The sequence below is a fragment of the Stomoxys calcitrans genome, chromosome 3 (assembly GCF_963082655.1).
Source record: "Stomoxys calcitrans chromosome 3, idStoCalc2.1, whole genome shotgun sequence".
Taxonomy (NCBI): domain Eukaryota; kingdom Metazoa; phylum Arthropoda; class Insecta; order Diptera; family Muscidae; genus Stomoxys; species Stomoxys calcitrans.
This window is the reverse complement of record NC_081554.1, coordinates 181,255,193-181,268,270: the sequence shown is the minus strand read 5'-3', so window position 1 is coordinate 181,268,270 and position 13,078 is coordinate 181,255,193. Positions and strand designations below refer to the sequence as shown.

Genomic DNA, 13,078 nt, shown 5'->3' with positions numbered 1-13,078 from the left:
ATAAGAAAACGTATCTGATATCCAATTGTCGGCCCAAGTGCCAGGGGACCACCCCAAGTCCCAAAACACCCCTAAATCGGACATATTTACCGACCATGGCAATATGGGACTCAAATGAGAGGTATTTGCGAGTAGAATACGAATATAATATCCCAATGTGAGACCACGTGTCTGGGGGTCCACCCCTTCCCCAAAACACCCCCAAACAAGACTTTTTTATTGACCATGAGAATATGGGGCTTAAATAAAAGGTTATTGCGTGTAGAATTCAAATCTGATATCCAAATATGGGACCAAGTGTTTGGGGGGGCCGTCCCTCCCCCTTACCTTAATTTTCAGAAACGCCAGATTTCGGAGATGGATGGTGCGATTCGAGCGAAATTTTGTGTGCTCTCATATAGTATCCTAAAAATAAAAATTTGGTATCCGGAATTTCGGATGGGGTACCTAGGGGGGCCGCCCCGCCCTAAAACCTACCAAACATATATTTAGACCAACCATGACAATATGGGACCCAAATGAAAGGTATTTAGGATAAGAAAACGTATCTCATATCCAACTGTCAGACCAAGTGTTAGGGGGACCACCTCAACCCCCAAAACATCCCTAAATTGGACATATTTACCGACCATAGCAATATGGGACTCAAATGAGAGGTATTTGCGAGTAGAATGCGAATCTAATATCCAAATGTGAGACCACGTTTCTGGGGGTCCACGCCTTCCCTAAAACACCCCCAAACAGGACTTATTTATTGACCATGGGAATATGGGGCTTAAATAAAAGGTATTTGAGTGTAGAATTCGAATCTGACATCCAAATATGGGACTAAGTGTTTGGGGGGCCGCCTCTCCCCAAAAACATCCCCCAAAGGGGACAAATTTGCGACCACAGCAATATGGGACTCAAATGAAAGGTATTTAAGATTAAATCACGAATCTGATATTAATATTCGGGAAAAGTGTCTATGAGGCCACCCCACCCCCTCAACACCACCCAAATAGGAAGTAGTTGCTGACTATTGCAATATGAGGCTCAAATAAGTGGGTTTTTAGAGTAGAACACGAATCCGATATATATTTTCAAGGCCAACTCATTGAGCCATGTCTGCCGACTAGGGAAATATGGGGCTCAAATTAAAGGTATTTGGGAGAAGACCACGTATCTGATATCAACATTTGGGACCAACTGTCTAGCGGACGTTCCACCACCATAAAAACACCCAAATAGGATGTATTTACTCACCAAGACAATTTGGGTCCTAAAGAGAGTGGAACTAAATATTTATAGTTTTTAGGGCCAATACCCCAAGCCGGACATATTTGCTGACTTTTGCAATAAGGAGTTTAAATGAGATGAGAAAACGAATTTGATAACCAACTTTGGGACCAACGGCAATATGGGAATATATGAGAATGGAGCACGTTGCTGATATATTGGGTTGCCCAAAAAGTAATTGCGGATTTTTTAAAAGAAAGTAAATGCATTTTTAATAAAACTTAGAATGAACTTTAATCAAATATACTTTTTTTACACTTTTTTGCTAAAGCAAGCTAAAAGGAACAGCTGATAACTGACAGAAGAAAGAATGCAATTACAGAGTCACAAGCTGTGAAAAAATTTGTCAACGCCGACTATATGAAAAATCCGCAATTACTTTTTGGGCAACCCAATATTTTCCGGTCTTAGTGTTTGGAGGACCACCCCAATCCCCACCCCTACATCGGGCATATTTACCGACCATGTCAATGTGAAGCTTAAATGAAAGGTATTGGGGGGTAGAGCAAGAATTGATACCCACTTTCGGGACCAATTTTCTGGGGGTCTACCCCTTTCCCAAAATACCCCACAAACAGCAATGCTTAACTGACCATCGCAATATGGGGCCCAAATAAAGGTATTTGGGAGTAGAATACGAATTTGATATCCAAATGTAGGACCATGTATTTAGGCTATCATTTTAATCGATCTACCCATGTCCGTCCGTCTGTCGAAAACACGCTAACCTTTGAAGGAGTATAGTTAGGCGCTTGAAATTTTGCACAAATATATCTTACTAGCTGACCCAACCCGCTCCGCTGCGCCTTCTTTTACTTTCTATGGTCTTTATAAGGTCTTATACGCATATTTCGAGGTGTTACCAACGGAATGGCGAAATAAGTATACCCCTATGGTGATGGTTGTAAAAACAGATTGAAGCACAAAAAGAAACTGACTTCGTTTGATCAGGGAAACATTGAGAATTCTGTCTTAAGAACTGCTTGAACTATTGTGTTGCCCAAAAAGTAATTGCGGATTTAAAAAAAAAATAAATGCATTTTTAATAAAACTTAGAATGAACTTTAATCAAATATACTTTTTTTCTAAAGCAAGCTTAAAGTAACAGCTGATAACTGACAGAAGAAAGAATGCAATTACAGAGTCACAAGCTGTGAAAAAAATTTGTCAACGGCGACTATATGAAAAATCCGCAATTACTTTTTGGGCAACCCAGTATTTCTATAAATCAAGAAAACTTTAAAAACAATAATTGTTTATAAAATTGGTTTTAAATGTTTAAAACTAAAACAAAAGGTGTACAAGATTTTTTTTTTAATAAAATTATATTTTTTATTATGGTAAAAATTATTATTTAGAAGGAGACAGAGAGACAAAATAATTGTAAAAAAAAAAAAATTATGCTTATCAAAAGATTGTCTCCCTTTTCAACCCTCTGGGATTTTAGTGTTTATTTTACTAGATTTATCAAATCAAAAAAAAAAAAAATAAAAAGAATACTATTTATAAACTAACGATTGAATACAATTCTGTTTACTTATTACAAAATGATTTTTTTATTTGTGTTTTATTTTTTTCATATTTTTCGCTGTTTTTTGTAAATAATAAAAATCAAGTCTCTTCGAGGGTTTTCTATTTTGTTGTTTATTTTTTTTTTTTTTTAATTTTTTATTTATAGTTGCTGTTGCATGATTTTACAAAACAAAAAAAAACATTTTGATTATTTAGAAAAAAATTTGGCAAATTCTTATTTTATTCGTGGGGAAAAAAACGTTGGAGATATTTGCTTCATTTTCTCTGCTTCATACTTAAAAATTATATTTTTTTTTTCTTATATAAAACTAAAAAAAATAAGTTTCTTTTAGTTTGTAGTTGTTTTTATATTAAAAATTTTTATTTTTTATTAGGCACATTTTTGTTTTAATTATTATTAAAAATTATTTATAAGTTTTCTTATATGAAAAAAAAAAAAATATATATTTTTTTTTAAATTGCTACCTTAAGTTTTCTTACAAAAAAAGTATAAAAAAATACTTATAAAAATTTCCATATAAATTTTTGTTGTTTTTGTTTGTTTCTTGCGTTTTATATAAAAATGAAGTTTTCTCTTTATGTGGCAAAGAGGAGTTTAAGAGAACAAATGCTCTTTTTTTATGTGTATTTAATCTCTTCTCTAAGAGAGCTTTTGTAACTACCATTTACATATATGGTAGAGAGGGGAGGAGCTTGCATGATTTTATGATGAGGGCTCCCTTGGCCATGATTTTCATGATGATGACAATGATGATGACGCTGATGATGTTGTTGATCATGTTTAAAAATGCCCTAGACTTTCGTCAATGTTCTCCTCTAAGCAGTTCCATAAGTAAATTGAAATCGCCACCATCTCTGGATTTAATTGAAAGCATTTCCTTGCCCAACTATGAAAAGAATTAAAAAATTTTTTATATTAGTAAATTTTTCTTAAATTTATTGCTATTGTCTTAACTCACCTGACACGTTCTTTGCAGATCTGGTATGCGCAACAGTAATTCTCCAAATTTCGAAGGTGTCTCCGGATAATTTGCCAATGTGTAGGCCTGCAAACTTTGTAAAGCTTTTTCTTGGCATTCACGTACCTTAACTGGCTCTTGTAGTTCGGATGTATCTGGAATTAGAATTCAAGAAAACAAAATTAAAATAAGTTTACTTTTTAGTGTTCAGTGTTCATGCCATAAACCGCAGCAATGGCCACACTGCATGAAGGTCACCCTCGCCCTGTCGGCGGCGAGTTAGATACTTCCAATAAGCGTAGGTCGTTTGGGTTTGTAAATGGGTCATATCGGTCCATGCTTACATATAGCTACCATATAAACCGATCTCCCTTATACTTTTTTGTACTATGTCATAGAAATAAATAGGTACGGCCTTTCAGATATTTCGCCCCAATGTGGATATTATTGGGTTGCCCAAAAAGTAATTGCGGATTTTTTAAAAGAAAGTAAAATACATTTTTATATCAGCATTGGCCTCTACCTTTGAATAGCTTTCATTTGATTTCCATATTATACCAATCAGAAAAATTTCTCCTGCTGGGGGGGTTTTGGGGGGTGAAGAGGGTCTTAGACACCAAAAATAAATTTTTGTGTCAGATGTATATTCTACTTTTGAATACCTTTCATTTGATGCCCATATTGCCCAAAGCGATTAAGTGTCCTGTTAGGTAGTGTTTTTGGGGGTGAGACACCCCCCTACACGTAGGGTTACATTTTAATGTCAAGTTTCTTACTCTACTCTCAATTACCTTGCATTTGATACCCATATTGCTCAAAGCGGCGAAAGTGCCCAATTTGGGGCTTTTTTGGGGGTTCGGGGGGTCCCCCCGAAAATGAAGAGTGAAATTTGTATGCCAAATTCGTACTCCACTCTTAAATACCTTTTATTTGATACCCATATTGTCCCATTCGGTAAACATGTCCGTTCGGGTGGGTTTTGGGATGGGGCGTCCCCCCAGGTTATTTGACCCCAAAATTTTATATCAATTTTGTTTTTTTAGGGTACCATAAGGTGGCATACAAAATTTTGCTTAAATCGGTGCAGGCAACTCCGAGACCTGGCGTTTTCGAAAATTGGAGTAGGGGGGAGGGTCTGCCGGCCCTTCGGATATTAAAAAAAAAAGTAGTACCCTATTTTAACCGGGGGCTCAAACTTTACCATCTGTGAAAATTTCATGAAAATCGGTTCAGCCGTTTTTGAGTTTATACGGAACAGACAAGCAAACAAAGCGCAACAATTTCATTTTTATACCCTCCACCATAGGATGGGGGTATACTAATTCCGTCATTCTGTTTGTAACTCCTCGAAATATTCATCTAAGACCCCATATTTTAAGTCGATCTAGCCATGTCCGTCCGTCCGTCCGTTTGTCGAAAGCACGCTAACTTTCGAATGAGTAAAGCTAGCCGCTTGAAATTTTGCACAAATACTTCTTATTTGTGTAGATCGGTTGGGATTGTAAATGGGCTATATCGGTCCATGTTTTGATATAGCTGCCATATAAACCGATCTGGGATCTTGACTTCTTGAGCCGTTAGAGGGCATAATTCTTATCCGATTTGGCTGAAATTTTGCATGACGATTTTGTTATGACTTTCAATAACTGTGTTAAGAATATTTCAAATCGGTCCATAACCTATTATAGCTGCCATGCAAATCAATCTGGGGTCTTGACTTCTTGAGCCACTAGAGGGCGCAATTATTATCCGATTTGGCTGAAATTTTGCATGAGGTGTTTTTTTTATGACTCTCAACTGATGTGATAAGTATGGTTTAAATCGGTCGATAACCTGATATAGCTGCTATATAAACCGATCTGGGGTCTTGACTTCTTGAGCCACTAGAGGGCGCAATTATTATCCGATTTGGCTGACATTTTACATCACGTTTTTTGTTATGACTTTCAACTGATGTGATAAGTATAGTTTAAATCGGTCGATATCCTGGTATAGCTGCTATATAAACCGATCTGGGGTCTTGACTTCTTGAGCCACTAGAGGGCGCAATTATTATCCGATTTGGCTGAAATTTTGCATGACGTTTTTTGTTATGACTTTCAACAACTGTGTTAAAAATAGTTCAAATCGGTCCATAACCTAATATAGCTGCCATGTAAATCAATCTGGGGTCTTGACTTCTTGAGCCACTAGAGGGCGCAATTATTATCCGATTTGGCTGAAATTTTGTACAATTGCTTCTCTCATAACCTTTAACATACGTGTCGAATATGGTATGAATCAGTTTATAGACTAATACAGCTCCCCTATAAACCGATCGATGGTAGCTATGAGAAAGCCAGGGCTTTGGAATCGGCCGGTGCGGTGCGGTTTGGCAGCCGTAATATATCTTCTACTCCGGCTTCAAAATTCTGAGGCATGGAGTCACGGTCAAGACTCTGAATACCTGATCGAAACAATCTCTGACTACTGACAATCTCCCGGTGGGGACGGGAAAGGGTTGAGAATCACAAAGGCTGGAATATCGAGGTCCGATCTGTGTTCATTACCGGGCACGTCCACAGGAAGCGGATAGTGGAATAATCCCCGGCAAGCACGCAGTGGAATAATGATTAGATCTGTCATAATGCCGCTCCTTAAACTGTCTACTAAGTTCTACTGGGACCACCTCCATCAGGAGACCAAGATCCTACCCGTACGAAGATATAACTACATCCTTTCTGAGCAATACTTTCTGGGCTGTTCTGGGCAGAGACACTTCAATCAACATCTTGTGGATAGGTATCCACCGCCCACCAATCTTAAGGTAGATCCACATGATCTAGATCGTAAAATTCAGCGCTACAAGGAAGAACCTCTAGATTAAGCGGCATATCAAACGGGTCCAGATAACATCCATGAAGACACGGCAGCAGATGCGGTGAATAGCTACAGGGTGTATATGGTCCTTGGAGGACGACCGCCTCCCATTGCATATGAAGAAATTTACCTTCCCCGGCAAACCAGAGTAGTTTTGGTACTATTACTATATCAGCTTATGAACCGATTCGAACCACACTTGGATTCGATGTTGGAGACCACAATAGAAGCCATTGTGAAGAATTTGAAACAAATCGGATAAAAATTGCACCCTATAGAGGCTTAAGGAGTAAAATCGGAAGATCAATTTATATGGGAGCTATATGAGGTTATGGACCGATTCGGGCCATATTTGACACGTATATTAGAGGTCATAGAGACAGTTATTATCCAAAATTTTTGGACAAATTGGATAAGAATTACGCCCTCTAAAGAGTCAAAAAGTGAAATCGGGATACCGGCTTATATAGGAGCTATATCAAGGTATGGACCGATTCAAATCATATTTAGCACGTATGTTAAAGGTTATAAAAACAGCCACAGCCAAATTTAGCCAAATCGGATAAGAATTATGCCCTCTAGAGGCTCAAGAAGAATAACCGTAAGATCGGGCTATATGGGACCTATATGGTCCATTACCAATCCTAACCGACATACACCAACAGGAAGTATTTGTGCAAAATTGCAAGCGTCTAGCTTTACTTCTTCGAAAGTAAGCGTGCTTTCCACAGACAGACAGACGGACGGACATGACTAGATCGACTTAATATGTCATGGCGTACAAAAGTACGAGTATATATATTTTATGGGGTCTTAAACCAGAATTTGGAGGTGTTATAAACGAAATGACGATGTTTGTATACCCCCATCCTATGCTAAAGATTATAAAAAGTAAAAACTTGCTTAGATTGGCCGGGCCAAATCTTAGGTACCAACCGCCATGGATTCCGCAAAAAATTTCGTTATCGGTATTTAGGGGTCTATATCAGTAAAGAAGTCAAAGCAGAAGTCTGTATAAAATTTCAGCAAAATCAGGTGAAAATTGAGGCGTCTAGGAGCTCAAGGACTCAAATCCAGGGATCGGTTTAAATGCGGGCTATATCAGTATGTAGACCGATTGGGATCATACTCGGCAATGATGTTGGAAGTCACAACCGATGTCCTTGTGTCAAGTTGCAGATGAAATCGGATGAAAACTAGACTTCTAGGGGCTCTAGAAGCCAAATCATGGAATCGGTTTATATGGGGGCTATATCAGTTTATAGACCGATTCGGACCATATTTCGGCAGTGATGTTGGAAGTCACAACAGAAGTCCTTGTGCCAAGTTTCAGCCAAATCGGAAGAAAACTGAGGCTTGTAGGGGCTCAAGAAGCCAAAATCGGGAATCGGTTTATATGGGGGTATACCAGCTTTTGACCGATCCAGATCATACTCGACAATGATGTTGGAAATCACAACAGAAGTCCTTGTGCCAAGTTTCAGCCAAATCGGATGAAAACTGAGGTTTCTAGGCGCTCAAGAATCCAAATCATGGAATCAGTATATATGGGGGCTATATTAGTTTATAGACCGATTCGGACCATATTTCGGCAGTGATGTTGGAAGTCGGAACGGAATTCCTTGTGCCAAATTTCAGCCAAATCAAGTGAAAATTGAGACATCTAAGAGCTCAAATCCGGGGATCGGTTTATATGGGGGTATACCAGTTTTTGACCGATCCAGATCATACTCGACAATGATGTTGGAAATCACAACAGAAGTCCTTGTGCCAAGTTTCAGCCAAATCGGAAGAAAACTGAGGCTTGTAGGGGCTCAAGAAGCCAAAATCGGGAATTGGTTTATATGGGGGCTATATCAGTTTATTGACCGATCCAGATCATACTCGGCAATGATGTTGGAAGTCACATCAGAAGTCCTTGTGGCAAGTCTCAGCCAAATCGGATGAAAACTGAGGCTTTTAGGCGCTCAAGAATCCAAATCATTGAATCGGTTTATATGGGGGCTATATAAGTTTTTAGACCGATTCGGACCATTTTTCGGCAGTGATGTTGGAAGTTGGAACGGAAGTCCTTGTGCCAAATTTCAGCTAAATAGTATCAAAATTGAGGCTTCTAAGGGTTCAAGAAGTCAAATCCGGGAACTGGTTTATATGGGGAATACCAGTTTATTGACCGATCCAGATCATACTCGGCAATGATGTTGGAAGAACAGAACAGAAGTCCTTGTGCGAAATTTGTGACAAATTAGATGAAAATTTAGGCTTCTAAGGGCTCAAGAAGTCAAATCCGGGAATCGGTTTATATGGGGGATATACGAGTTTATTGACTGATATGACAGATCATACTCGACAATAATGTTGCAGGGCACAGCAAAAGTCTTTGTGGCAAGTTTCGGTCAAACCGGATGAAAACTGAGACTCTAGGGGCTTAAGAAGTCAAATCTTGGAATCGGTCAAATCGGATGAAAATTGAGAACTTTAGGAGCTCAATAAGTCAAAACTGGGGATGGGGGCTGTATGAATCGATATGCCCCATTTGCAACCCCTCACGGCCCCCATCTATCCCGGCACGGTATGATCGCCACACTGACTGGAACATTGAGATCCGATCTGTGTGGTTCATTGCTGTCACGCGAAGCTTAGCTGCGACCTACAGGGCTCGTCCACAGGTTGCGGATAGTGGAATGCTCCATACGGAGTTACTGTAAACGGCAGTCGCGGTACATGATTTCGACAGACGGACGGATGGACCGACATGACTAGATCCACCCAGAATGTACAGACGATCAAGAATTTATATACGGGTTCACAGGCTAATATTTCAAGGTATTTCTAGACCTAGTATTTGACGACTTCTTTACCTTCTCTAAGGAATATGCGGGTTTACTATCTTTAAAGGCGGTTTCAAGTATTTTTCACATTAGGCCTTATCCACTTACCCGATTGCAGCAGGACAATCACTTTCATTGCCACATATTCATAACGATCGACTCGTAAGCGTCTTAAATGGTCTGTCAGATTCAGCATTCTTTCAATGCAGGGCTGTAGCAAAGAAAAACAAAATCAGAGAATTAAAAGAAATGTAGAACTCTGTTTCAGAAATCCAAACACACTAACCTGAAAACCAGTTAATTTTGCCTGTGGCAGTGTTATCGTTTTGCCCAAGGACATTTTAATCTCTCCCGGTGTATCGATGGAACGATAACAGCAAGAGAAGAGTAAAAGTTCACACCATGAATTGATGAGTAGGCAAATTTGATCGTCGATCTGAAAGGAAGAAAATTGAAAAAAAATTCAAAAACTCCAGAAACCGGCTTACTTTAGCCAAAAAGGTCGAAGGAACCTTTTTAAGTATAGAAAGCTTTCAAGGCAGACTCATTTTGCTTTTACTATTCCCTTTAATACTCACCGATATATTCTTGAATAGTGGCAAACTTTTACACCACTTCACAATCTTGTACAGCCTATGATCGGCTACCTTACATAAATGCGCTATCAAATCCGGATTAGTACTCGAGGATAGACCAGCACTGGCCAGCAGTGGATTGGTCATTTGACTTGCTGCTGCTGTTGAGGAGTCCGTGGACGATGAGTTTAGCGATGCCGAAGATGAGGACGCTGTCAATGGCTGATTGAGACGGGCCAATTCGGCATCGGTGTATTGCCAAAGATGTTCAACATCCATAATCTCTTGGAGAAGTTGGGGAATACTGCTGTTGTGCGAATTAGATGAGGATGAAGATTGGGCGTTGGTGGTGGTAGCATTGGCGGTGGATGTCGCATGCCCCGAATGTTGTGGGCGTGGCGACGAAGTGCTGACATGTAAGCCATTCAGTGCAGAAGGTGAATGTATAGAATGCGACTCGGAACCCTTAGTGTAGGGATCCATGATTTCGGTCTTTATGGTGGGTGCTCCAGCACCAGGGGGAGCTCCAGTACCATAACCATTGCTCTGATGCTGATGATGAGGCGAATGCAAGGGCCCATTCAACCTTTGCTGCAGTTGATGTTGTAGCTGCGTTTGTTGCTGTTGCTGCTGCTGTGTCAAAAGGTTTTGGCCAGCCGATTGCTGCTGCTGATGTTGTTCCGGACTCAGCAAGGGGCTCATTATGGAATTGGGCAATGTATACGAACACTGATAGGTCGAGCGCCCACCTCGTGTGCGATCCTCCCTAATCGCCTCCAGTTTCATGCCCTTCTGCAGGCATTTGTCAAAGCGACAGGCAGGACACTTCTTGCGCGTCGTAATACTGACCGCACAGGGTCCACCACGAACGCAAACATAGTTCTTACGATTCTGGACGGTACGTTTGAAGAAACCCTTGCACGATTCACACGAGAAAATGCCATAATGGAAGCCAGAGATTTTATCCCCACAAATTGGGCAGGGGGAATTGATCAGCTGCTGCCTTGATATACCCGCCGCCGCGGCAGGGGAGCCCGCCAAACCCGAGGGATCTGTGGCCAGATTGAAGGCAGATGATGTCGATGAGGAGGAAGAGGCATCCATGGATAGGTTTTGCACTTCATTGGAGACATTTTCCATTTTATTGGCCGCATTGTTAGCGGCTTGAGAGCTGCCTGTAAGGGGCCTATAGAGTAAGGCGGAATGATGTAGAGTATTGCCGGAGGAGCCGTTATAGCTACCATAGACCACATGCGAGGCCTGGTGTCGCGCCTGTATGGGCGAATGGGTGGGACTGAATTCCGACGAGTAGGAATAGCATGAACTGTGCGAAGCATCGCTGTTGTTACGTGACAATGAGGGGGTGTAGGGTGCATGACGTGAGGTCAATGGCGATTGGGAGGGTGAACTGTGTGTGTACACGGAATGTATGGCAGAATCTGGACTGGGATTGGCAGGTAGATGAGGCAAAGCTGTGGTGGATTTTTGGCGGGCCAACAATGGAGAATTGACCAAAGGGGTATTGGTAGTGGTGGTTGTGGCGCAGGAGTTCGAGTGATCAGGCGGTTCAAATTTCAAGTTTATGGGATCACTTTGAGTGGGAGCCAGCTTTAGCTTGGGATGGTAGATGGCCCCGGGATGCTGCTGCAACTCCGACAGCCCATGATCCATTTCGGGTTTTATAGCTGTAGTCTGGCCGTGCCCCACCGCCGAAGAAGGCGTAGTGGTGGTGGCTTCACTTTTGATAACCGCCACCGCATTTGTCGGCTCTTGCACCGCACCACCATTACTCATGGTGGTATCCGTATCCATTAGCTCTGCCTCACGGGTATCCTCATTATCCGATAACTCACCCTCCCAGGACATGGGTCTGGGTCCATTATGATGATGGCTGTTCGATGTACTGGACGATGCCACCCTGCGGGTAACCTTAAGATTTTCAATATTGGTCAGCTCTGTCTCGGAATCCGAGTCCTCTGCCTTGGTAACCGGTATGCGTATGCCATGGCCGGAGGTGATAACACCTGTTGTTATCACCCCTCCGCTGACACCTGTTGTACCGGCCACTATTGCACCTGTTCTAGAGCCATTGTAAAATCCCACAGAGACTATATTGCCATTGGTCGAGGTTGAAGATGACGATGAGGCAGTAGCTGCTCCATCATCAACTTCACATTTGATATTTGTCACAGAGATATTATTGCGAGTGGTGGTTGTTGTGGTGGTTATAACTCCTCCCCCATTCGATGTAACGCCTCCACCTCCCACTCCCGCCGTTGTTGTCATTGTCGTGCACATATTGATGGGTAATTGAAAAGTCGTTGAACCACCTACGCCCAGAATTGCATTTCCCCCCGTCGATGTAGTGGTGGTGACGACAGCTGCTCCACTGATATTTTCCGTTTTTATGGTAGACATAATTGAGTTGTTCGCTGCTCCACTTCGTCGTATGCTGACAAGTTTTTCCTTGTTAATATGATCTTTTGTTTTCTAAGTCTTTTGAGTTTATGAGGGCGTTCCACGCCCCCTTGTAAAATTAATTGGACTGCTTTAAGAGAATATGTTTTTGGAAGTCTTTTTCTCTTAAAATTTGATTGTATTGTGCAATAGTTTCTTGTAAAAATTGGATAGATGTCGTTGATCATGTAGTATCATATTGTGCTAGTATCTGAAAGAAGAGAGAAGGGAAAAATTCGATGAGTATCTAGATATTCGGAAAGGGATTTTCTAATAAATACAACTTTCTAGATATACGAAAAGAGATTTTCCAACAAAATATAAGTTTTCTGGAGAGAAAGAGAATGAGGAGAGTTTCGCAGAAAAAATGGAGAGTTACTTAGGAACTTTGGAGAATTCGTAACGAACTTTGGAGAGTTCCTTAGGACCTTTGGAGAGACCCGTAGGACCCTTGGAGAGTTTTTAGGAGCTTTGGAGAGTTCCTGAGGAATTATGGAGAGTTCGTTAGAAAATACGGAGAATTCCTTAGGAACTATGTAGAATTCCACAGGAACTTTGGAGAGTTGCGAAAGGAACATTTGAGAGT

At 40.9% G+C, this 13,078-nt stretch overlaps 1 protein-coding gene across 1 annotated transcript in view; it reads right to left on the bottom strand.

Annotated features, from left to right (window-relative positions):
* Positions 1-3,263: 3,263 nt before the first annotated feature.
* The window catches only part of LOC106087535 (nuclear hormone receptor FTZ-F1 beta), a 118,740-nt gene continuing 108,925 nt past the window's right edge, over positions 3,264-13,078 (bottom strand). The window contains exons 3-7 of the mRNA XM_013252593.2: positions 10,039-12,703; positions 9,747-9,896; positions 9,569-9,671; positions 3,771-3,925; positions 3,264-3,698 (exon numbers count right to left, since the gene is read on the bottom strand). Coding sequence (XP_013108047.2) covers positions 3,615-3,698; positions 3,771-3,925; positions 9,569-9,671; positions 9,747-9,896; positions 10,039-12,453 — 2,907 coding nt within the window. The 5' untranslated portion in view covers positions 12,454-12,703 and the 3' untranslated portion in view covers positions 3,264-3,614. The remainder of the gene's footprint in view (positions 3,699-3,770; positions 3,926-9,568; positions 9,672-9,746; positions 9,897-10,038; positions 12,704-13,078) is intronic.